This window comes from Manis pentadactyla, chromosome 7 (assembly GCF_030020395.1).
Source record: "Manis pentadactyla isolate mManPen7 chromosome 7, mManPen7.hap1, whole genome shotgun sequence".
NCBI classification, from domain to species: Eukaryota; Metazoa; Chordata; class Mammalia; order Pholidota; family Manidae; genus Manis; species Manis pentadactyla.
This window is the reverse complement of record NC_080025.1, coordinates 53,172,887-53,199,824: the sequence shown is the minus strand read 5'-3', so window position 1 is coordinate 53,199,824 and position 26,938 is coordinate 53,172,887. Positions and strand designations below refer to the sequence as shown.

Below are 26,938 nucleotides of genomic sequence, written 5' to 3'. Positions count from 1 at the left end.
GGAAGGGAGAAGGGGATTAAGGGGTATTATGATTAACACACATAATGTAGGGGGTCATGGGGGAAGGCAGTTTGGCACAGAGAAGACAAGTAATGACTCTATAGCATCTTACTACGCTGATGGCCAGTGACTGCAATGGGGTGTGAGGGAAGACTCGATAATATAAGTGTAGTAACCACAATGTTGCTCATGTGAAATCTTCATAAGATTGTGTATCAATGATACCTTAATAAAAAATAAATAAAGGTACTCTTTACATGTGTATACAAACACACAAGAATATAGGAGCCACCAAAAATTGGTGTTGGATATATGGTAATTCTTCTGAAAAGAAATGCAACTTATAAAATTGAACAAAAACTAAATTGGTTATCAATTTTAAGTGACAGATGCTGACCAAAGGCATATTTTCACAGACTTTGTCAAAATGTATCAAAGAGATCTTAAAATTATCAAACTAGGCTCTTCATTTACTAGTGATGAAAATGCACAATTTTATTTATAGTTAACAAGTATACAAACTTGCTCAAGGTTGAAATACTATGAAGAAGCCTGTAAAGAAGCAGGGAAATTAAATAGAACCAAGCATATTTATTACCTCATTCAAGGGAAATATTTCATTTAGAAGATCAGTGCAAGCAGACAATGGATTCTAAAAAATGAATAATTGATTACATAACAATAAGAATCAATTTTGGAGCTAGTTCAGCGATAGGACAATGTAAAATACATTGTCCCATGTGCCTTAACTATAATTATATCTTGAGTAAAAGAATATAAAAAATGCTACACAGCTGTAAATCCAAAACTTTAATAAGTATATTGTTAACATTCTTCTTAATACATCAGAAAAGATGAAAAGAAACAATAGAGAAATATTTTCAACCTATACAAATTCAGGGCTTCAATGACAAAGGCTGAGAATTCCAGTTATTTATATAGGTTATTTTTTTCTACATAGAAATTATTTACATCTATTAAAATTTCACTTAATTAGCATGGGCAAAGTAAATGATGTAATTAGACATTACATGTACTTACAATGTGCCAGATACTGTTCTATGCACTCTATAGGTATTAACTCATTTAATCTTAAAATCATGTAACAGGATATGGTAAAAAACAATTAAAATTTTTTAAATGCTATTTTTTTCCAGCTTTCCATCTTACCCCCATCATATATAGTCAGTAAAAGGACCACAGAAGTTCAGTGAAAAGATATTTAATTTGAACTCATATGATTTTAGTTAGTTCCTGGCTACTTTAGTTTAGTATTTAGGATTCTGTGTCACCTTAGAAAAGTTACTGAAACCAGCACCTCCCAAAATGCACTGATCAGGATTTGAATAAGGGCATTACAGTTAGAAATATATTTGTCATATTTTTTATTGATATAACTATATATATAAGCCTTCACCCAAGACTTTTTTATTTGACTTTGTTTGGAGTGGAACTGAAGAATAGGAATTGCCTTTAAAGCCATCAAGATGATTCTGATTAGGAGCGACACTTGGGACTGATCTAGTAGTAGTCTTATCCTCTAAACCCCAAACCCCTGACAGAAAAGTCTGGAAATATGTGGTCCACAGGCATGGGCATGAAGGGAAGTATTATAAGAGCTTAAACTGTCAGACCTTCATTCTTTACACATGCTCACTGGAGTGGCCACAACAAAAGGGTCACCTAGAATATCTAAGTCCAAACAGAATCATTAGGAATGGTATCATAAAAGTGATTGTCATCTACAGCACCTATGTAAGCCTATGCCTCCATGGCCTGATGGCAATAAAAGTCAAGCAGGAAACTAAGGCAATGGACTCACTAAATTATAAAACAACCAAAACACAGTAACTTTACCTGAATGTGCAGAAAATGCACACACACACCTTAAAGTTTCTGAGGTGATTATATGGGTTTCTTCTTTCTTAAGAGTATATTCAACTAATCATCACAGTGTATTTGTTATTTTCACCCCTAAAATATTCCAAGTACTATGTCTGACACCATTAAGTATACAAAGCTGAACAAAGCACCTGTGTTCAAAGTGGTAAAGAAACAGCCGTAAACAGAATAGTCTGAATTTTAAAAATTTAAGTTTGCCTGAGTTTTAGAGATTCTGTAGACAATGAATAAACCAGAAATGCCCATATTATAAATATGTTCTGGAATAACTGTCGTATCAAGCTAGTAACCTTGGTATAAAATACTAGAACAGTGCATTTGAGAGCCTCAAGAGTTTTGAGTCTGTTGTTTGAAAGTTCGTGGCAAGTCTTTAAGCCCTTAGGGAAGTCTTTATCTCTGAGCATGTTTTTTTGAATAATGCATGTCTCACAAAGTTGTTGTGATAACAGAATGAAATAATACAAATGTTAAGGTGTCATGGGTTATTATAAACAATGCTCACAACTCTCCTAATAATTAAGCATGGTTTTGAGTTGTTTTTCTATCAATATGACCAATTGCTAATAACCAACTACTTTTTTATCTGGGCCCTGATACACATAGGATTTTTTTTTTTAACAGTTATGAGTATCTGTATGGTGAATGTACCTTCATATAGTATTTTTATAAAATGGTATACAGTAAGGATGTGTATAAAAAATATGCACATTATATAGCCATAGAAACATTTAAATGTATTTTTTGTCTTTTTTTTGCATACACCTTTGAAGCGAGAAATACTGAAGCTACCTAATGGGCAAAATTTCATCTACTTTAGAGATAGACATTGGACAAACCCTCACAAGACTATATATTTTACTTTGTTTTTCTGATTAAACAATGATGGGAATGCCAGAAGATTCACAGGAATGATCACTTTCATGGTTCAAATATGTAACTACATGTAAAAATCTTATTCTATAGGGACATGAGTAATGCTTTAATAGAAAATTTCAGTTAAATGACTGCAGTAGACTATTAGTCTTAAAACATGATTCTGACAAAAGCATACCTACCTTGTCCTTCCCCCATAAGCATTATTAGTTTTAAGTAGCAGTGAACATAGGAATTGTAGTTACTAAAACTTTTTAATTCATACTATATTTGTTAATATATAGGTTTGATTATAAATAATACAAATTAAACTCAAACTCACAAGCCAAGAAGGAATTTAAGTGTTATTTTAAAAGAGAATCCTTCGTGTTCTTTGAGTTGCCTAGACAGCAAGTTTAGGAATGCTCATGGGGGTCTACTGGATATTAGTGCTCATTATAATTATGTACTTACAATTATGTCCTTTCATCTAAGTACCTCAAAGAGCTTTTAAAGCATTAATTTATTTCTTATGCTATCTCTGAGAGGCAGGCTGGTAGAGAGTCATTATCATCTCTATTTTACAGTAAAAGAAGCTAGGGCATAGAAAGTTTGTGACTGCTAGAGTCATACAGTGAACAAAGAACAAAAAAGGGACTCAAGATCACTGTTCTCATTTCTATCCATTGTTCTCAGTATATTATCCATTATGACTAATATACCTAAATGTATTTCTATTCTATGAAGACTGAGAATAATGTATGTGAATAATCTAAGAACTAAAGTGAGAGTTCCTCATTTTTTGTGTTCAAAATGCTTCTACACAGAAATGTAGAACAAGAACTCATAGTTACTGTCTTTGGTTTGCAACTCTATTACTTAGGGCTTTTGTAATTTGTAGCTTTCTGAAGCCTCTGCTCAAAAGGATCCCATTCCATTTCTGACTACTTCACACTAGGTTAGCAGTGCTGCAAACAACCAAGCAGCAGCTGAGACAGACTAATGAACCTGAGGTTGTCTATCACTGCCTCCCCATTGCTCACTCTTCTTGAAGTCATCCTCCTCCTACTTCCCCATCCAGCTGATATTTGAGCAACCTCCCATCTTCAATTCCTCATTGTAACCAGTTTAACTGTGTGTTGTCAATGATTACACTTTTTAAAAATTAAAATAACAGTATTTCATTTTATGATGAAATACTAGTTACCACTGTCACATTCAGTTTCTTGTAGGCCTGACCTTTATGGTCCTTAGTATTAACCTGTGGATGGGCATCTATCACATGGGGATTTCTTAAATGTAATACTTCAGCAATTTCCCCAAGAAAAGGTAGCGAGATTGAAGTGGTTTTAAACAGCTCAGTGCAGTTAGACTGCACAATTGGCTCAGATGTGTTAATACAAACCTGCAGTGTTTCTAACTTCTGCCCTGATCCTCCTTCATAACTCTAGACCCGTATACCCACCGGCACTTCAAACCCACCAGGTCCAAAATGCCACTCCTTTTCTGTACTCCTTTCCCCTTCCATCCCAACTCCCTTCCTTACCACACGTTTGGTAAAATACATACTCCTCCTCCCAAATCAAAACAAGGCATCATTACGGCCACTTCCCCTCATGGCCATTTTCTTCCCCAGCAACTGCCCCCAGAAGTCAAATTAGCACATTGATTCGGCATCCTGAATTAGGAATCCTCTTTGGGTGCTCGCTGCCACTCACATAACGGTCCTTACCCTTTCTCTTCTTGATTTCTGTAATGGCCCCTTGCGTACAAATTCTCTGCTTGCCCTGCTCCTCCTCAAATGTCCTCCACCAACGGCTTAAATTATACATATGTCCCGGGACATTCCTCTATTCATTGCCTCACGAATTCCTGAAAGACAATTCAGGATCTGGCTCCTGTCTGCTTCTCCTGATTCACCTTTTTCAGAAACCCAGGCTTGAACTTTTAAGTCCTGTAATTACTATTCAGACTTCTCATCACACATTATTTGTCCCTGTGCTCTATGTTCTTTTCGTTAGGATCTGGATATGCTATCCCAACCTCATTTGTGTGTTGGGAAAATCCCAATTTATCTTTAAAACCTAGTGCAGTTACTGAAGTATTCATTTTTCCCCCTGTATACCTTGATATACCATACTTCCAATCATTGGGCATTCCTTAAAAAGGTTGTGCTAAGCACGGAGTTGGTACTCAGTTGGGAGCAGAGTTAAGGGAATAAACAAATGGCAAGAGGTAAGAGTGTAGCTGCTGAGAGATGACAAAGATTTCTAACTTGTGGAAGGACTTAAATAAAGCAACCGCTTTAGTGGAACTACTAACTTAAGGTACCAAATTATTGGATGCGACCGCAGGATGACCTAAAAGTCACACGAGACCCCGGACCTGCAGGGCAAGGGGCTCAAGCTCTCTCAGGAAAGGACCCCGGACCATCCGGGACGCGAGTTCTCCGGAGACCAGCAGTTAGATGAGGCCAACGGCAGACACGAGCCCCGCCGGCCAGCGCAGGCGACTGACCCATTTCCAAAGATTCGGCCCGCGAGGAGCTACGTCGCCAGCCCCACTCTGGAAAACCCCGGCCACAGGACAGAGCGGCCTCCAACCTAGCACGCCCGGAGAAGGAGCTGCTCCCTGGAAGCAAGATGGCGGCCCCTGCTCTCCCATCCTTCCCCCTAAGAACCCTTTCCTGGGCCCCTGAAGAGAGAGACAAGGACATTGCGGCGCCGACGTTGAGATCCGGGAACCTCCGCGAGGCCCGCGGCCACTCCCGAGCACTGGGGAAGTGACTTCACCTCGCGGGGCACAGGGAGTCAGGGGTGGGACCGCCCGGAGGGCAGAGGAGCCCCACCTCGGCACGCAGAGGATGAACGCCAGGAAGCGCGCCCCACCGGCCATTGTTCTCCAGCCGCGTCCCCAGCATTCTCCTCTCGGCCCGCGGACGGGAAGTTGCTGCCCAGCCGGCCCCGCCCCGCTCCCCTGCGCCCCGGAAGTGCTCTGCGGCCGCTGCTGCAGCGCGGCCAGGAGGAGGGTGGATCTCCTGAGAGTGGAGTGCCGCGAGTCCTCCTCCTCCTGCCGCTCAGGTGCTGCCGCCGCCCGTCGTACTCATCCTTCTGTCGCTCGCAGCGCGGAGCCTCCCAGACAACAAGGGCCGAAACAACTCTCCGGCCGAAGCCAGCTCAACCGCGGCTTCGGGAGCCCTCGGGGCGGCGGACCTGCGGGGTGCAGGTGAGCGATGCCCCTCCGGGCCGCCCTGGGAGGGGTCAGGGCCACTGGGGCCCCGCCGGGGGTGTGTCTGGGCGGCGGCGGGCGGAGGCCCAGGCTCAGGGCCCGGACGCTGAAATTGCACATCCCGCGTTCTGCCCGGGGACGAGCTGCGGGACGAGCCCAGGCTGGAATCCGGTCGCAGTGTTCGCCGCTGTGCGGATGAGATCACGCCCGAGAGCGGGCGGCTGCGGCGAGGTCCGCCGAGCCTGGCACCCCCTCAAGCTGGCCTCGTCGGAAGGTCACCCCGCGTCTCTGGCCCGCCGCACAGAGGTCCTCGCCTGGGCGGTGCCCGCGACCTGGGGGACCCGTCTCCGCAGTACCCGTGCCTCACTCCGCCCCTCTCCCCCCTTCCCTTTCTTCCACTCCTTGCCTGTACTAGAGAGGTTGCTCCGCCAGGGTTTTTGCCATTTGTTAAAGGATTGGCTTTTTCAGGCTGAAGTCATTAGATGCTCCGCACTGAACTGAATAGCTGGTCCTGGGCTCTTGCACAGGTATAGCTTATGCTCGAGTGATCCAACCTCTAAAACAAGGAAGAGAATGTAGATATGTTGAGTATTGGGGGTGTTTCCATCGTCGTTTGTTCCTAAAGGTTTTCCAGAAGTGGAAGATGTGATTTTGTATATTTAAACTGGGTATGTGTGTCTAAGTGGGCGGGGGTGACGGCGCAGAGAGGTGGCACTGTTGTTTCAAGGTTTGTGGAGAATTAGGGAGTCAACTGGCCTTGGCTTAGAAACCTGAATGTCCAGACTTGTGAGAGCTCACTCAGGTGTCATTGAGGTGGTGTGAGAACTCCAGTGCCACGCCCTACATGTCAAGTTGAAAGGCACTTAATTTACGGGGGTGGGGTGCGGGTGGGGGCTTATAAAACGTGCAGCATAAGGTAATTCTTGACCTGAAAGTAAATGACAACTTTAATTATATTCCAAACTTTGGATAACAAAAATCGTTCGTAAACTCACAGAAAGCGTTTTGGCATATGTTTATTAATTAATGTATTTAAATGTATTTTGTTAGTTTGTTTTTTCTATCGCTGTTAATACAGTAGTAGTATAAAATGACACTTGTGACTCTTAAAACATTATTTTTAGACTTTGAATCAGTCTTTATGGCAGGAGCCATACGATGTGTCCAGGACATAAGACGCTGTTGAAGCTATTCACAAATGTATTCACTGAATGAATGAAGGAGTAGATGATCTCACAGTGACACCCAGGAGTCATTTACTTTATTGGGCTAGGGTTTTTTGTTCCAGTGTCTTAGCACATATGAACTTTGCTCTGTCTTTCTGTCCATTAGCCTGGTGATTGGACAGTTCAAGAAGAATTCTTTGTTGTCCTTCCAAAACTATCCTCCCCTTAAAGGTTAAAATTGAGGTACTACAATTGAACATTACAACTTGTATTCCTTTGTCAAGTGTTTACTACTTGAGCATGTTTGCCCAGGGTTATCAAAAAGAGTTGCTGGTGATAGTAAATTTAAGTTTGGAGTTGATATCCTATCCTATCTTGATCCAAAAGAGGAAGTTGGAGATTAACCACTGTTTGGAAAACGTGGTACATCACAGAAATGCTTATACTGGCTCATTTTCCCATGGACAATGGGAAATATGAAATCCTCTGACATCCTGATGTGACCTTGACATGATTTACCAATAGCCACTTTCACATTTCTGTTCAGAAATCCAGATGTTCTCTAGTCTGCTGAGTGTGCAGTCATCTGCATTTATTTTGAAGTACTTCATAGAACATTTTCTTCTCAGGGCTTTCACTGAAAAAAGAGCTAATTAGGGGAAGGAATCTTGTCTACCCTTTGTGTGGAGGGTGGGTATAATTTTTGTCTATAGATGGTTGGGTTATTTTCATTTGAGGGAGGTCCAAGTAAAATGCTGTTATCTTCCTCACATGTCTGGGGTGGTCCTGCAATGGTTTTCCAAGCTCATCTTCAGAACATAAATGTACCAGTATCATACCTTTTATAAAGTGTGTATTGTTGTAATGTACACTTACAATCCCTAGTAGGTAGGTGGCAAGGACAATCACTTTTAAAATACTGGAATAAAAGGCTGTGAATGTTAGTGAGGAAAAGCATTTTGATTTTGGAGAAGTAGGAAGACAGTATGGTTTTCATTGTTTTACAAAATATTTTAATTCTTAAGACACTAAAGAGGGAAGCCTGCAATTTCTTATCTCAGTGACTTTACCAGTTGTGGAGAGGTCAGATTTCTCTTTTTAATTCAGCAGCCCTCTTGGTAATAACAGTCCTCATACATTGATTGTGTGCCAAGAGCTTTACTCACATTATTTCTCATCTCCATGGTACCTCTGCAAGTATGTAGTTTTTCTGCACTTTACTAAGTGAAGTTATTTGCCGGGGTTAGGTGGCTAGTGTGCAGTAAAGTCTGGATTTGAAAGGAGTGATTTCTGAGAGCATTTGATGTTGCAGTTAATCCTAAACAGGTTTCTGATTGTGCTGAGCATCAGGAAAGTGAAGATAACCGATCTCCTCAGCACTCTTGGCCATCAAGTGGGACCTAGAGTTACCAATGACCCTGGTTAGGTAGCCTCGGACAGTAGCCACTTCTGTTTATCTCCAGTTGTGCCTACAAATAACAGTGTTATCACTTCTAGTGTGCCATGATGCAGAAATGGTTGGGCATTGTTCATGTAAGTGTCCTGGAAGAGTAGAGCTTTAGCAACTCAACTCCGGTGTTTAATTACTCCTTTTTTTACCTTTGAAGTACCTGAATAGTCCCTATTTCAGGAGATTATTGGAAATGTATGGGTAGTGTGACCTTTACTTAAATCATGTTTTTAGTTCTTTCTTTCACTAAAAGAGATGGTAGAGAGGTTTTTGGGGGAGTGAGAAGAATGGTTTAAAAAAACATAAAAGCAAAAGTGTGTTGGGTCTCTTTTTACTGTTTCAGACTGTATGTCATTTTCTCTTTGGGTTTAGTATAGAAGCTTAAAGGTGGGAGAACTTTTGTAAGGGTCCAGTTGCTGTTTGGTGCTAATACAGTTCTTTAGTCTTCCCAAGCCTGTGTACTTCGGGAAAAAAAAGCACTTTTAAAAAAAGAATCAAGCTTAATAAGAAGGATGTGTTCATCTCTTGGTTAAAAAAAAAAGGATGTAGCTTTAAATAAAGAGCTCGTTCTCCAGCCCATTACTAATAGTTACTACTTCTTTTTGGTTTTTTTGTTTTGCTTTGTTCTTTGAGTTTTAAGACACCTTTCTTTGTACTTTTTTGCACCAGTAAGGATTTGAAATTAAAGTTCTGTGAGTTGTTTAAAGATATGTGAATAAATTTTAGAAGGGAATTTGCATCTTTGATCCCCCACCCCCATATCTTGATGTAATTATACCTGAAGGTGAAGATTAAGTCCTCAACATCAAGAGGGTAATCTGTACAAGCCAAAAGAGCAAGCTTCCTTAAAATGTTATGATAGTATTCTTAAAGGCCTTCATAGTTAAAGAGCCCTGTATTAAATGCAATGCTCGACACACATAATCTCCTTGAAATCAGGATCCAATTTCATTGTTGAATTCACTTGTTCAGATTAATATTGGGGTTTGACAGTTGGTCATCTTGGAGAATAAAGCACAGCAAGATTATGAAATGATTTCTACTCCCAGATGCATTGTGAAGGTGGGGCAAAGTTGTGGCCTGTGTCAGTAGTTCTTCCCTTTCTATGGGTGACTAGTTAAGTATTCCATATGATGGATATAACCACATTTTGCTTATACTCTTACCAATTAATGGACATCTGGGTTATTTCCCCTTTTTGGTTATTGTTAATAATCCTGCTATAAAAACATTCATGGATAAGTGTTTGTGTGAACATATGTTTGTGGATAACGAAGCCTTTGCTTTTTTATGCAGTTGAGTAGCTAGCATAGTAATCCAGTGAAAATGGAGGTTGCCTTACTACTGAGTGGTTGCAAATACTTTAGATTAGCTGCCCCGCCCCCCCACCCCCCAGATTATTCTGGATTACTGCAGTAGACTTTTAGCCTCTGGTTCCCTCCCACCCCCCACCCCAATCTTTTCTCCTTTGATCCTTAATTTCATATACAAAACTTTAAAGATCTATTCCTTATCGCTCTAGCCTCATCTCCTTTCTTCCAGGATAGTATTCAGTTCCAGCAATACCATGCTTCGGGAATGCTAGTGTTTTCTCAGCCTCCCATTTCCTTTTCCTGTAATTGTAGTCACTTCTTCCCACAGTCTCGTCCTCCAGAACTTAGGTTATACCTCTCCAAAAACTGTGTCTTGATTAGATTCTTTCTCTCGACCCCAACCCTCAAAAAAGAAAACAACAAATAGAATAACTTTTCAAGACTGGGCTGATTGTTCCTCTTAACAGCTAGTTGTCATAAAATCTAACATAGCACTTCCTACTATGAGCACTGCCTTTATTACTGTACTGTAAATTTTGTTGACTACATTCCATAGTAATCTTACAACTGCACACAGCCCAGACACTCTTAAAAGCCTCCACAGGATTTTACCAGAAATTCCCAAACCTCCACAGCTCATTACATCCTTACTATATCAGTAATTTTCTCAAGTATTCCTAGGTCAGAAGAAACATCTAATGGTTTAATTTACTAAATAGCTAGGTCCAAACAACTTAATTAGTATTTCTGTCCTAGTAATTTAGTAGATATTTGAAAAAAGTAACACATAAATTAAAATAAATAACCTTCATTCTTAACTCCGAAGTACTCCATGGTTTATTCAACCAATCTCCTGTACTTGGATATTTAAGTAATTTTCAATATGTTTCTATTACAAATGATGTTACAATGAAAATCTTTGCAGACATGTATCTTTGTATATTTGGTGGTATACTGTCAGGAAAAATGTATATGTAAGATTTTTTACATATTGCCAAATTCTATGGGTTTAGAATTCCCACCAACAGTGTATAAGAGTACCACGGCCTCATCAACAGAGTATATTGTCAAACTTTTGAATTTCTGCCAATCTAATAAATAAGAAATAGTATCTGGCTGTAATTTTAATTTGTATTTCTTGTATTACAAGTGAATTGAACATTTTTTTTTGGTATGTTTAAGGGCCATTTTTCACATTTTTAAAATTGTTACTGCGTACTTTCTAAATAATTTTTGGTCTTTTTCCCTCAGATTTTAAAAGTTCTTTATATTTAAGAATGTTAGTTATTTTACCTGGCTATATGTTGCACATAGTTTGCCGTCATCTTTTGGCATTGCTTATGCTATTTCTTTCGAATGTTACAAATTGTGACATAACAAGTAGTAAGACAAAATGCCTAAATTAGAGTAGTGAAGGGGGATTTTTCATAGTGAGCATTGACAATATTTCAAATAACTGTTAGTGCAGTGTTGACTGCAAAATTCAGGAACCCCAGTTATAGATGAGTAACCAACAGCAATGTTAGGTTTTATTTATGTTTGTATTCCTGTTCTTACTAGGAAGGTGCAAAGTGTAAGTGACAACATTTGTAAAACTGAAACTTCCCACTTTTGTGTTCATGATCTCATTTGATCTTTACATCAGCCAAGAGATATAGGTGGGACGGGTACTCTTAGGGAGGGGAAGGTTTATTGACCTTCATGCAACAATATTTCTTGGGCACACCTCTAGCTTAAAGATTTCCAGCACCAGTTAATAACTATGTAGCTTTGTCTTGACTGATTATTTGAAAAAGTATTGATTAGCAATGGCATTTTCATAAAGCTCTAACTTGCTGCGTCTCTGTGTAATTTTGTACTTTTAGTTCCCATTTGTTCCCTGTTATTTTCTATGTGTTAACCTAGACCAAAGAGAAAGGCAGCCTTTATAGTCAACTATGTGCCTCTTTCTGAAATGCTCACAGAACTGCATTGGTGATTCCTTTTAGATTTGGTCACATTTTTAAATGAGAGTGTTCTTTTATTCCCCCAACTTTGTATTTTGAAACATTTCAAACCTACAAAAAAGTTAAGAGGTATATATGGAATGCCTGTATTTACCAATCACCCTATATTCATCAATTACCAATTATCATTTTGCCACATTTGCTTTATCTAATTATAGATGCTTTTATTTTCTAATTATTTGAAAGAAGGTTGGAGACAACATAAAACTCCACCCCTGTGTACTTCAGCTTGCATCTTCGAGAATAAAGGTATTCTTCTGGTATAAATAATATTTTTGTAACACCTAAGAAAATTAGTAGTAACTAACTAATATCTAGTTGAAATTCAAATTTCCCTAGTTGTCTTCTAATGTCTTCAGTACCTTTTTTCCCCTAATCCTGGATCCAGTCAAAGTTCATGACTTCTGTTTGCTTATTATGTCATCTTTAGTCTCTTCTATTTCATTTTTTCTGATTAACTTTTTTGCGATATAATTTACATATAAATTCACCCATTTGAGGTTTACAGTGATTTTTAATAACTTTACTGAGTTTTGTAATCATCTTGGTAATCCAGTTTTAAATTCTTTTTATCACTTCAGTAAAACCCCTTTGCCCATTTGTAGTTAATCCCAAACCTACCCCCAGCCCCAGTCCCATTACCAACTTGCATTGTCTCCATAGATTTCTGGACATGGCACATTAATGGACTCACACAATACATAGGCTTGTCGTTTCTTTTACTTAGTGTGCTATTTTTCTGGTTCCTTACGTTGTGGCCTGTGTCAGTAGTTCTTCCCTTTCTATTGGTGACTAGTTAAATATGCCATACGATGGATATAACCACATTTTGCTTATCCTCTTACCAATTGACATTTGGGTTATTTCACCTTTTTGGTTATTGTGAATAATCCTGCTATAAAAACATTCCTGGATAAGTATTTGTGTGGACATGTGTTTTCATTTTTTATGGGTATATACTAGGAGTGGAATTACTAGGTTTTATGGTACATATATTTAACCTTTTAAGAAACTGTTTCCAAAGTGGCTGCACATTATTTTGTATTCCCACCAGCAATGTTTGATAGTTTCCATTTTTCTACATCTTTACCAACACTTGTTATAGTCTCTTCTTTTTATTATTATAGCCATTTTTAGCAGATATAAAATAGTATCTCATTGTGGTTTTAATTTGCATTTTCCTGATGACTAATGGTGTTGAGCATCTTTTCATGTGCTTTTTTCACATTATTAAGCCTTAAGAACTTTTCTTGTGTTCCAGTTACAAGTCCTTCAACAGATAATTTCATTGGAAAAGATTTTCTCCCAAAGAGAACTGAGTTTTCTGTGTTGATGTTAACCACGAGCCTTGTTTAACTTTTCTAATTTTCTCATTTTGGAGGGATGGAATAAAAGCTAAATCTTTTGTTTTTAATTCTTCCTCCACAGTTTCATACTGAAACAATCAATAATTAAAGTCAGCAATAGTCACCTTCATCTTCATTCTGCAATTAAACAGTGAGAAACTCTTCCTTTCTGAACTACAAGAAGCAAATAAAAATACTGTAAGCATCAGGGCTTCATCAGTTCTAAGAGCCAGAAATCCAGTTTAGGTTTCCTTCAGCAAAACAGAATTTTGCTGTTTTTTCTCTCCCTTCCTCAGCCTAATTTTTTCTTCATTCTACTGGCAGACTCTTCATTGATGGCCACTTTCATCTCCAGATTCATTTCTTTCTAGCTTAGTAGAGAGAGCCAATCTTTCCTACTAGCCCAACGAATGGAGTCCTCCGGCCACCCTGGGTCTCTTGCCCTGCTTTTCAGGGAAGTGGGGCATCTGAATTTACAGTCCTGTAGTAATGCAGTAAGGAGATGGTGGTTCACTCTGAAAGGGATGCTGGACAGACAAATTATTTGTCTCCTTTGATAAGGGCATCAGGTCATTTTTTTCCCCACTTACATGAGAGTAAACAAAAAGTAATGAATGGAGGGTTAATATCTGGATATCACAATTATTATCTGATTAACTTTAACTCTAAATCAGCTTTTACTAGTGTCACTTTTTCTTATCTAAACAAACTCATTGTTATACTTGGTGTAAGCTAAAACAATCCACATAACTCTTCTCACCTCCCATGGGGTTGACGGGCCAATGACCTACATTAAAAATTGATAACAACTTGATCATTGTGGCTAATTTTTCTGTGCTTCTCTTGAGCATTCTTTTATGTAGTTATCTGTAGCTCTGTGAGTGGGGGTTGTATCCAACTGTCTTGGAGTTCCTACATTCCTACAGATTGCTGAAATCAATTTTTTATAATTAGTTTCCTTCCTTTCCTCTTTCATTTGCTTGAGTTCTCAAGTTCTGTTAGTGTCCATATGTTATATGATTCATCTTAGAAGTGATTTTTTTTAAGGTAGAGATAGTTCCCAGTTCTTTTTCATGCCATTGGGCGCCTGAGTGGGCATGGTGATGGTGAAAAGGCTGATGATGTAGACGATTTTCCTGCTCAAAAAATGAAATAATTTCTCTCTGAAGGGTTTCTAATCTAAATTCTTAACAGATAAAACTGAAATATAAATACTAATATGAAGTTGAACAAAGAACTTTGGACACTATGTGGGTCTTGGGTTGCTTCCACACTGTTCCAGTACTCTTCAAGATTTATTTTCAGTGTGGAAATTAAATGCAGAAAAGAGAACTTATGGTTTTAGACTGTCTGTATAAGACATAGGATCTCCCATAAAGTTAGAATAGTCCTTAAAAGGTCATCTAGTATATTCTCCACCCTTTATAAAAATTTCCTCAAAACTATCCAGCCATTAGCCATTGCTTAAACATTTCATACTGATATTGTAAACATCTGCATCATTTTAGGGTGTTTTAATTTTGAAAACCATCCTTGTCTATTATCCTGTGACTGTTCTTTCTTCCTGGCTTGCTCTCTGGAGAAGCACTTAGTACACAAACATATTTTTGAACCCTTCTGAAACAGGACATTCCTTGACATAATTGAGAATAGTCATTTTACATATATCTTTCTTCAAATCATCTTCTTCCTGAGTGTCTGCCTGTTTGGGCCACACATCCCTCATTTCTTTCCTGATCGCAGCCTTCTAAAAATAATAGAATAACACTCACCTATTTGGAGGTCAAATTTTACAACTTAAAATATGAAATAAATTTAGAGAGAGGGGAAGAAATTACTAGAATCTGTAGATTTCCTTCCATGTCCAGGCCCTGACCCTGAGCAATTTCAAGATTCATTAATTCTGTTAATTATCCAAACACGACCCTATGAAAGAGAAGAGGAGGAAACTTAACGCTACAGCATTAAGAATTAGGAAGTAAAAATTTAAAACAATTAGAAAAAACAACATACCTTTGAACATCCCAGGGTCCTAAGCACTAAAGACTTTTACGCATTCAATGCTCCAGATTATATTGGTCCATCATTCAGGACCCAAGTATCTTACTTTATATCTAATTACAGTAGGCCTGGTAGTTTACTACCAGATTGTTTTTAGGGCTAAAGGGATGCTGTTGAAGGCGAGCACATAGGCAGCAATGATGAGTAAGGTGACAGCTCTGAAAAGAAGAGAAGAGGCAGAAAGACCATAAATAAAGTGACAGTGGGAGAATTCAGGAGTTCCACACTCCAGGGCTGTTGAGTCCAGGGAAAACTGTCCTGAGTTCATAATAGTATGTGACAACAGGATAATAGTTGATCTTTATGATTCTGAGTTAAGAAGAATTTTTTTAAAAACTAGTCAGATGAAGAATTTGTGAGACAGATAAAATTCTGATCTCAAAATCTTTATTGATACAACTCAAAAATTAAAACACTATCCTCAAATATTGCTTCTGGTGGCTAGATCACTTGCTTCTTATTATCATCTTGTTAGGAAATACCCATGGTTCTTATTTTTTTCAGTGTGTGTATGTTAAGTGTCAAGTATAGTAAGGTACTTGGTAAATAATAGGTATTCATTCGATGATTAGTTGGGGGAAGTAATCTGTACAACCGGAATTTATCATTTCTTGTAACTTTGTCTGAATTACCATGGTTTTCCCATCTTGGATGTGTTAAGGATCATCACAACCTAACTTCCCTTGGTGAAAGAGCACATTCTGGTCCCCTTCTGTTATCAGTTAAGCATTTAGAGAATGCTTTTATTAGTCTAGAGCAAAATATAGTTTAAATTTTCATATAAAAATGGATGTGGATACTTTTTAAATTATCTAGGTAGCAGTTGCTTCCTTGTGGATTAGGAAATAAAAGTATAAGATTGTATGACTCAGGAATTCTTTGGGTTTCATCCTTCATCTCTTCCTCCAAACTCTAGCTGGTCATTTGGTTACTGTTTGGCTATAAGTTGTCAAATAGCTACTGCCCTTTGTTCTTACGAGTTTAAACTGTATTTAATTTTATTACATCTTTAAATATTTGATTACAGATGCTGATAATTTGTTCTTTGATCAAAAAAGATTAAAACATACAGTGCCAGAATATTTATGGGGTCTTTTATTTGGTTGTTTAAAACCTCACAGTAATCTTTGTCAAGTGTTAACTACTACAGAGGGCTGTAAAATAGTAAGTTTATCTGTGCTTTCCATGAGATTTTTAGAAACTTCATATTAAAAACAGTTTTGTTGTGCAGTGTTATGCAAAATGTGGGGAAACCCAGTTTCTGCTTATAAACTACTTTTTGCTGTTTCTTTACTTAGGTAGATGAAGAAGTATGACACACCCAGACTTTTTGATGAATTTCCTAAACCTTAAAAATGTGAAATGCTTGTTGGTTTAAATATTGAGATTATAATTGTAACATCATTTGGATTCAGAACTCAGGACTCAGTTTTTCAATTTAACGTCAGTGTATTTTCACTCATATAAAAATGCTTGGGCCATGGATGAATAGCAACAGGTTTCCTTTTTGTAGCATATTTTTGCTATGATAGTCAATAAACCTGTTTTGAGTCCATGTCACAGTGTGGGAGGTGGGGCAGAAGGTTTCAGAAGGAAATATTCCCTTTTAAGGCAGTCATATGAAAGTAATTTTGAGATGGAAGTTCTAACTAATGTGTGTCTTCATTCCAGAACTAGGACATGTTGACAATATTGGTCTCATAAATTAAATGAGGGAAGAATGATAGTAACTGAGGGTTTTTTTCCTTTAGAAATTATAGTTTGTTTTATTTTTGCTTCAGTATTTGAAGGTGATAAACATCCAATTATTGTCAGCAGAGTATAAAGTTTTGAATAGAAGTATAGAACATTTTCGGGGAGATGGTGTGGTGACAGTAGCATGGGTTTTGATTAATAAAATGATAGTTGGGAAAATAAGCATGTATTGTGTGCTGGGCACTCCATTAGACTCATACAAGGGCCAGGAAGAGGGTTCCAGAAGTGGCCACAAGGAGGGTGAGTAGGGATTTGGGTAAAGGAGGTGGATCGAGTAGAGTTGCACATTGTGTTCAAGACTAGTGCATCAAATTCATGCCTGGAATTAGAGTGAGTGTGGTCTATTTCTGAGGGGCGAGGAGCAGAAAGTGAGAAAAGCCTGAGGGAGAGGGTTGGGGGTTGGGAGGGGGACAGGAAGACCGGGGAGCCCTTGACAAAATTCAGGAAGCATCATGACCAGATTTGCCTTTCTCTTGTTCTCTACAGCAAAGCTTCTGAAGTTATCTCTGGTGAAGGACTACTTTTAGATTTTTCAATACATAGCAGATTGATATATATTTGTAATATACACTAAAAATGAATTGCTAGAAAAACAAAATTAAAAAAAAAAAACAGAAAATAAGCTCATTTAAAAAATTAGATTGAACAGACACAAAATTACTGTCAAGTTCCTCTAAGTTTCTTCATGCGTACTCTCAAATCTTCCTAGTCGTGAACTCATTATGCTTTGAGTACCTCTGTTACAGAAGAATTAACCTCTTTTTGGTCACATGCCCTATCAGTACAGAATTCCAGAAACTGCCATGTGTATATTTGTTTTAAAATAATACACTGTACTACTGTGGGGTTATACCATATACATTATAAACTATAAAATATAAATTAGAAAATGAGAGTTTATATAAGCTATTTAAAATTTTATTCTTAATAGTATAGAAATATTTTATGTACTAAAACGTGTGAAAGCAGAGTAGTTGAATGCTTTACTATAACTTTTGGAAGTCTTGGTTCATTTATACAACAAATCTGTGTATTAAATCATCATATACACCTTAAATATATACACTTTCTGTGTGTCAGTTATACCTCAATAAAGCTGGAAAAAATTAAATAAAAAATAATTATTATTTAGATCCTCCTCCAAACACAGGGGATACAGCAGACCACACTATATACAAAAATCCCCGCTCACATGGAGTATTTGTTCTAGTGGAAGTTAACACTATGACATGGCGATTGAGAGGCTTGGTGTTTTGGTTCAGTCTGTTCTATATTTGTTTTAATGGCTGTCGCAGTTGAAATAGATTATCTCATAAAGATGTACAGGACGAAATAGGAGAATGATGTAATTGGTTGTGTTTCCTTAATAATAGGCTCCAGTTTTAAATTTTATCCAACAATTATAGATTCTTTCAATGAAATTTGCTTTGCTAATTTCCATTTTACCTGATGTCACTCAAGTTCTTACAAACTCATCAAAACGTGTTCCCTTTTTTTGTGTGTGTATCTGTAATGTTTTCAAAATCCAGTGAAACTATAGATTTAAACAGGTTAGAAATTAATTTGCAAGTTGGTGTTCAGGTGAAATTATCTTTTCAAGTGGGCACATTTTACACATTTACATTTATAAGAAACAGTAAAAGCTTGCCGCCAACTCCTGGTCTATCCATACACTAATACCACATTGTCTTAATTACTGTAGCTTTATATTAAGTTTTGATAGCCAATAGAATAGAAGTCAGCAAACGTTTTCTTAAAAGGCCAATTATTAAATGAAGGCTGTGCAGGCCAGATGGTCAGTTACAGCCACCTACCCCAGCAGTTGTAAATAGAAAGCCCCCGCAGACGATACATAAACAAAGCAGTTGTAAATAGAAAACAGCCACAGATGATATATAAACAAATGAGTGGCTATATCCTAATAAAACTTTATTTACAAAAAAAGGCATTTTGCTGTAAACCTAAAACTGCTGTAAAAAAAATAAGTATTTTTTATAATGCACACAGAAGAAACAGCATCACTTTTGTGTTGCTCCTGCTGAAGTTGCATCATTTGATCTAATCTTCAGACATAACTTAATTAAGAGACACTCTTGAATAATTGAACAGTAATCTTCAAAACTGTCAACTTCATGAAAGTCAAAGTATGAGGAATTGTTCCAGAACGAAGGAGACCAAAGAGATGCAACAACTAAATGCAACACATGATCCTAACCCAGGGCAGATCCTAACCTCAGGGTAGGACTGAGTATTCTATAGAAGTCATGTGTTGATATATATTTCCCAGTGGTAATGGCTGTATTATGGTTTGTAGGAGATTGTCCTTCTTTATTGTGGAAGTAAACAGAGAAGTGTTCAGATAAGACAAAGCATCATGTCAGCAACATACTCTCAAATTGCTCAGAGAAAAAAGCTTTTTTGTGTTGTGCATAAAACTTTTCTATAATTTGAGATTGTTTCAACATTAAAAACAAATATGTACCATTAAGTGTAAATAAAACAAACTTATTACAGAAAAAAAGCCCAGGCAGACTAGTTTGCCAATCCCTGTGTACTTTGATGCTGTTCTTCAGAGTTGTCTTGGATGATTCTGGGTGGTAGGATTTCTGAACAAATTAAAAAACATAATCAATTTCCACAAAAAAAGCCTGCTGGGCTTTTTGTTGGGATTTCATTGAATCTATAGATAAATTTGGGGAGGATTGACATTTTTATAATAATGAGTGTTCCAGTTCATAAACCAACTTAGAACGTTATTTAGGTCGTCTTTAAGTTTTCTCAGGAATGTGTTACAGTTTTACATGTAAAACTCTTTGTGGTTGCTCTGCTCCAACATGCTCACCAAAGATCTTTGTCTGTTGGTATTCACACCCTTGTACATGGTTACGTTTCACATTGAATAGGGCTGGTCAAATGCCATTGTGTGACTTCCAAGACTAGGTCATAAAAGACATTGGGACTTCAGTCATGCTCTCTTGAATCACTCATTTGGAGAAAGCCAACTGTCCTGTTAAGAGGACATTCAAGCATCCCAGTGGACAGGCCAAGATGGATAGGTACTCTCAGCTTTCTGCCACCACAGCCACCTGAGTGAGCCATCTTGGAAGCAGATCCACAACTCTGTAAGCCTTCAGATGATTGCAGTCCAACAGCATCTTGACTGCAACCTCACGAGAGTCCCTGAGCTACAACCACCTACCTAAGCAGCTCAAACTGTAAAATAATAAACACCTGTTATTTTAGACCACTAAGTTTTGAGGTAATTTGTTATGCAGCAATTGATAACTAATACAGTCATATATATTTTTTGTTAAATTTTTATTTTCATTTTCTAATTCTGTGTAATTACTATTTCCACCTTTTCTAGTGGTAAAATACATGAAACATTCTCTATCTTAACCATTTTTAAGTGTACGATTTAGTGGTATTACATATATTCACATTGTTATACAGCCATCCCTCCATTCATCCCCATAACTATTTTTTATCTTGTAAAACTGAAATTCTGTACTCATTAAATAATAACTCCGTATTCTCCCCTACCTTTAGGCCCTAGTAACCACCATTAGACTTTCTATATGATTTGATTACTCTGAGTACTTCATAGAAATATAATCATACAGTATTTATACTTTCATGACTAGCTTACTTCACTTAGCATAATGTTGAGGTTCATCCATTCTGTAGCATATACCAGAATGTCTTCCTTTTTTAGACTGAATGATACTCCATTGTGTGTGTATATCACATTTTGTTGATCCGTACATCCATTTATGGACACTTGGGTTGTTTCCGTACTTTAGCTACTGAGAATAATGCTATTACGAACCTGGGTGTACAAATATCTCTTCAAGATTCTGCTTTCAATTCTTTTGGGTAAATACCCAGATTCTGTGGTGTTTCTGTTTCTAATTTTTCAAGGAACCTCCATACTGTTTTCCATAGGTAAACCATTTTACATTCCCACCAGCATTGCACAATGGTTCCAATCTCTCCACATCCTTGCCAACACTTGTTTTCTGGTGTTTTTTTTTTTGATAGTGGCCCTCCTAATAGATGTGAGGTGGTATTTCATTATAGTTTTGTTGTACATTTCCCTAACACTTAGTGATGTTGAGCATCTTTTCCTGTGCTTCATGGCCATTTGTTTTTCTTCTCTGGAGAAATGTCTGTTCGAGTCTTTTGCTCTTTTTCAAAACAGGCTGTTTGGTTTTTTGTTGTTAAGTTATAGAAGTTATTTACATATAAGTTATATATATATAAATATACATCCTATATGTGTGTGTATATATAGCTATATATATATAGCCCTCTGTATATCCTGGATATTAATCCCTTATAGATACATGATTTGCAAATATTTTTTCCATTTTGTGGGTTGCCTTTTTACTCTTTTGATAGCATCCTTTGATGCACAAAAATTTCTAATTTTCATGAAGTCCAGTTTGTCTGTTTTTTTTTTCTTTTGTTACCTGTGCTTTTGGTGTCAGATCCAAGAAATCATTGCCAAACCCAGTGTTGTGAAGCTCTCGTCCTATGTTTTCTTCTAAGACATTATTGTTTTAGGTCTTATATTTAGGTCCTTGACCTTATAGTTACTTTTTATATATAGAAATATAATGTTACAGGTTAGGACCATACTTTCAGAATTTTGCTAAATTACTTATTAATATTGATAATTTGATAACTTTTGGAATGTTCCCTATGAATAAACTAAATTTTGCTACTTCCAGTCTTTTACCTTTTATTTCTGACTCTTGCCTTTTTGCGTTGACTAGAATCTCCAGGACATTGTTGACTGGAAGTGATGAGAGTGAACATTCTTGTTTTATCCCTCATCTCATGGGGGAAACATTTACTATTTCACTTGTAAAGTTTTTGTAACATTATTTATCAGTTTATAGAGATTTCCTTCTGTTTCTAGTTTGCTAAGGACATTTTCTCATGTGTGAGTTAAATTTTTTTTTTTTTGGTATCATTTATCTAGTGAGTGTTAAATTGTTATCAGTTGCATTTTTTTTGCATGTGTCAAGATGATCAGAGGATCCCTTTCTGTGAATTAATTACATTGATTTGTGAATGTATAAAACCTTGTAATCATTGAATAAATTCAGATGTGGTTTTTTTTTCATATATATCATAGGGTTTGGTCTGCTAATATTTTACTGTTTTTACATCTGTGTTCATGAGAGATTGGCCTGTACTTTTTCTTTCTTTTCAGGTTTTCATTAAAGATTATGTTGGTGTCACAAAATGAGTGGGGATATGATCCCTCTTCTCTATTTTGAAGGTCTTATTTTTATATATTATTATTATTACTATTGTCATTATCAATTATATAACATCTTGTGCATTCTTGGTTTCAGTTTTGTTATGACAGCTGTGAATTATGCAGAGAATAAATTCCAAATGTGGTGCTACTTCTGTGTGCTTACGTTAGAATTCTTTTATTCATTGAAATAGCTCAGTCAGTAGTATATTTACATCATTTTTCCATGTAGCACATTGTTTTATGAAAGAAGTAATTTACTTTTGAAGATATCTTCTCTGGTACCACTTCGTTTTTAGTGAATAAAAAACAGTCGTTACACATTATGTTATGCTAAAATCTAGAAAGTAATCTAGCTGCTGACATGTTAGAAACATTTGTACTTTCATCTACTTAAGAGTCTTGTTCTTGTTATACCTCAAACCTGTATGTTTTTCAGCTGTATTGTTGTTAGAAATGCATTTTAATTTTGCCTTTTGTTTTCTGTGCATTGTGTTAGCCATTTTTACCATGACAGGAAGAGCAAGTATTAATCATAGATAATGTAGATTCTACTATTAAATAAGAAGGCTTAATAGATGTTTCTGAATTTATCATTAAGTTAGAGAAATTATATGAAGTTTTGATTCAGTTTTGCATTAATTTAAAGATGACTAAAAAAAAGTGGAGGTTTTCTTGTTTGGGATATTAGGTTTTAAATGCCTTAATAATTTGAATTGTTTTATACTGAGTTTCCATAATCATTTATCTAAAACTGACGTGTTTTAGGATTAATAATTCTTAGAATTTAAGAAAGATAATTTTATGCATGTACTAAATATTACATAATTTACTGTAATACCCTGTAATCAAATAATAACACCTCTGCAGCAAAATGTATAACTGTTCACAGTAAGTGGGATAAATGAATAATACAAGTAAGTCTCTTGTCTATCCAGTTCAGGTTTTGCCTTATACCAGTTTGCACCAGACTTACTTGGAAAAAGTTCAGTTTTCAGACCTTTTTCTATTTGATACTGTGGCTAATTCCTGGGAAACATCTTAAGGAACTGCAGTGAGATGTATCATTTATAATATACGTTGGAGGTAGCTGGTCTTCGTGTTCCCCTTTTTTGTAAAAACCTCCCAGATATGGCAGGGTATGCAACTGCCTACAATAAAGACTACTTATCCTAATCTCCCTTATATTAACTGGCCTGCTAATTTCTGGCCGTGGAGATCAAGTCGAAATAATTTGTGAAGTTTCCAGGAAGGGCTCTTAAAGTGGGGATTACATACCTTAAACTTAGAGTGGCTGGAAATCCATGTTGCACCAGGAAGACAGCTTTCCCCTAAAAGACTGAAAGCATGCTCTGGCTTGCTAGATAATTTTGGAGCCATGGTATCAGCCCTGGATCTCCCATCTCTGCATATATATCATCACAGGAATTAATTTATATTATTTAGCTGTTATTTGGGGTTTTCTGTCATTAGCAGCTAGACCCAAACCCATAACTGATACAGAATTAGATATGTAAGTCCATATTACTGTCCTCCGTTTTGATTGGGCCTGCAGCTTCTCAGATCTGATGACTTAGTTGTTGTTTTCTTCTGTGAGGCTGATGAAGAGCTTAATCCAGAAGTGAAAATGAGTTAAAGCTCTGCCATTGTCTTGTTGCTCACCAGCACTTAAATGAATCTCTTCAATTCATGGTTTCTCTTCACAAATTTTATTAAATTGCCTATCTGGCCAGGGTGTTTCAGGTAAAACAAATACTTCTGAATCTGCCTACCTGGATCATGTAAACCAAAATACACTTTAATATCCTGAAAGTAAGTTGAACACTCTGAAATACTGAAAGTAAATTGAAAGTACTCTCCACTCCTCAGAACACCTGCCCTTCTCTTAGAATCTCTCCACTCCACGTGTGCTATGTCTCTGCTAGTTTGAGTCAGCATGTTGGCTGTTAGGCAAGCTCGCTTGCTTTCTCATTTTTCTCATTTTTCAAGTATAGAAACACATGAAAGTATACTTTCTAATATTTTCCTGTACTCTAGTGACTCATTTTATATTCATCCTGGGGTGCATAAAGCCTGCTCTCAAGAACACTCTTCTAGAGAATGTTTTAGAAGAGGTCAAACTATCAAACTGGGATAATATGGCCCTTAGAATAACCCAGGCTGATGTGATAATGTCCTAAATTGAATCAGGCAGATTGAGAGAAGCAGCTGGGTACGAAACACTAAGCAGGTGTAGAAGGTAGAGGACTGAAGTGATTAATTGCATGTGGAAGGTTGAGGAGAGGCATCAAGAATAACCAGTTTGTGGTGTGAGTACCTGAGTTGAGTGGGTGATAACACTGTTCATTGGGATGGGGAATATAGGGGAAGGAACATAATCAGTTTGAGTTTGAGTTGGCCTGTGAACATCCAAATAGAAAAAAACATTGACAGTACATGGACTCTGCTCATGTCTCACTCGGCTGGTTGTAATAGTACTGAAGATGCGGAACTCCTTTTACAAACTTTTGAGTTGTTTTTTTGCATCTGATGCCTTCCATATAGGGTCATTTTGATAAATATTACAATATGTTGTATCATTGTAGACATTTCACCACAAATAACTTCCTTTTCTTTAAAAATAAGTAGAAATACATATTAGTTTGTATTAAGAAATATAACTGAGTATATTCCTATTAGATTAATGGCAGCTTCTTTCTAGTTGGAAAACTACTTAGCCTCTACCCTTAGGGGCTTATTCTGTGAATTCTGGAACTGTCCTTCATAGTGACTTCTGAGCTATGAAGATGATCTTTGTAATCTACTAGAGTTCACCTAGTTGTCTCTCTGATCAAAAAATTCCTTCAGTGTCTGTGACTTTCCCAGATACCTTACGTCCTTGTAACTAAAACTTTTGTTATATGGTAGTCTTGCCAATGGGTTTCAGCCCCGGGCAAGTTCACTATGAATTCAATGTGACCAAAGAAATGACAGTAAAACGTCCTTGGGGTGGAAGGGTTATACCCAACTTTATTTCCATGGTGGCAGGTCAGTCACTAAAATCTCGTTCACTCCGAGAGAGTCTGCCTGCAGCAAGCCCATCTCTGCCTGTGGGCCTCTCTGCCCGCACAGCCATCCCAGTCTCTGTCCTTGGCGCTGTCACCACTCCAGCCCCTGCTCTGCTCTCCTGCAACCTTGCAGCCATGCCACCGTGTTGCCGAGAGCACTGGGCGGAGCTCTTTATATAGAGTCAATAGTAATGTATTGCCCACACATGTGTAGTGAGCTAGCCAACCAGGGCCGGGTGAGAATCCTGGCCACAGTAATTTTCATTTTATCCACAATGGTACGTTAGAAATAGTGTAGGTTTGGAATTTCATAGATCTGTATTTGAATTCTAGCTTCAGCCTTTTATTAGCTGTGTGACCTTGGACATGTTACCTGACTTTGGGGGGCTCATTTACACGAACCGTTACAAAAACCTAAACAAAGGAAATTCTTAGCTACCTTCCAGTGTTATTGCTGAAGACTGGAAGATAACGTTTTCAATATCTGTAGTAAAGCCTTGGACATTTTAAACCCTTAAATGAGTGTTTGTTTCACCTCTGTGTCACCAGTTTATCAGCTGGTAGGATTAGCATGACACTTTTTCCAGGAAGTCAGACTTGTACTTCCCTATCAACACACCTTTTATAGAGGCTGTGGTTAGACCCCTGTGGGTTTGGGAAGCATCTGTCATCATGTAAGTGTCTGAAGTCATATGCAAAATTTTGGAAGGTTGTATATTTTAAAGGGGCCCAAGGTACCTGGTTGAATCTCATTTTACAGATATGAAAACCATACTGGTTAGGGATAAGTATCAGAAAAACTGAAGTCTTTAGCAGCTAGTATATGGCAGAAGCTATGTCCATTGACTCATATTCTAGTCTTTCTGCTATCAGTTATTAGGGACTTCGATTATGTTTAAAAAACTCATGTAAGTGGGATATGAGAAAAAAGTTGCACAATTTGTTTTGTCAATAAGTTTTCCATCAATTTAGAAAGTATTTTGTCTCTTTTCACAGTTTACTTATTCATTCAGTGAATATTTCTCAAGGACCTCCTAGCTGAGGTAATGGAGATATAACAGTAGACAAAGAAAAATTCACTGCCCCATGAATCCTACTATTCTACAGAGGGGAGTGAGCCCTAAAGGGTGTGAGGGAGTGCCCCGTGTGTTTACCTTGTAATGAAAGGAATGGCAAGATAATTTAGAACCTTACAGACCTTTGAAAGGCTTTTATTCAGAATAACATGGGAAGTCTTCTCAGGAGTGGATATATTTTGAGGGTAGAGCTTTCAAATTTGCCAGCAGATCAGATGTGGGCTGTGAAAGAGGAGTCAAGAATGACTGCAAGGGTTTTTGACCTGAGCAGCTCAAAGGTTGGGGTTGCCATTTACTGATAAGTGGAAAGCTGAAAGAGAGGCAGGGTTAGGTAAGGGAGAGTAGGAGTTAAGTTTGGAGTACTTCTTAGACAACCAATTGAAGATGTTGAGGAGGCCGTTGAATATGAATCTGGTGTTGAGGGGAAAGGTAACATTTGTGGGTATAAATTTCATTGTCATCCCATA

At 37.4% G+C, this 26,938-nt stretch overlaps 1 protein-coding gene across 4 annotated transcripts in view; it reads left to right on the top strand.

Annotated features, from left to right (window-relative positions):
- Window positions 1–5,046: 5,046 nt before the first annotated feature.
- The window catches only part of RALA (RAS like proto-oncogene A), a 55,406-nt gene continuing 33,514 nt past the window's right edge, over window positions 5,047–26,938 (top strand). For 2 of the 4 annotated variants that reach the window (XR_008998450.1, XM_057504391.1), the window contains exon 1: window positions 5,047–5,979. Coding sequence is in view for 1 of the 4 variants with exons in the window: in XM_057504391.1 (XP_057360374.1) it covers window positions 5,618–5,979 (362 nt within the window). In the remaining 3 variants the exon portion in view is untranslated. Of the gene's footprint in view, window positions 5,980–12,095; window positions 12,167–26,938 lie in introns of those variants that run through there. The other 2 variants (XM_036918919.2, XM_057504390.1) reach the window with 2 other exon arrangements.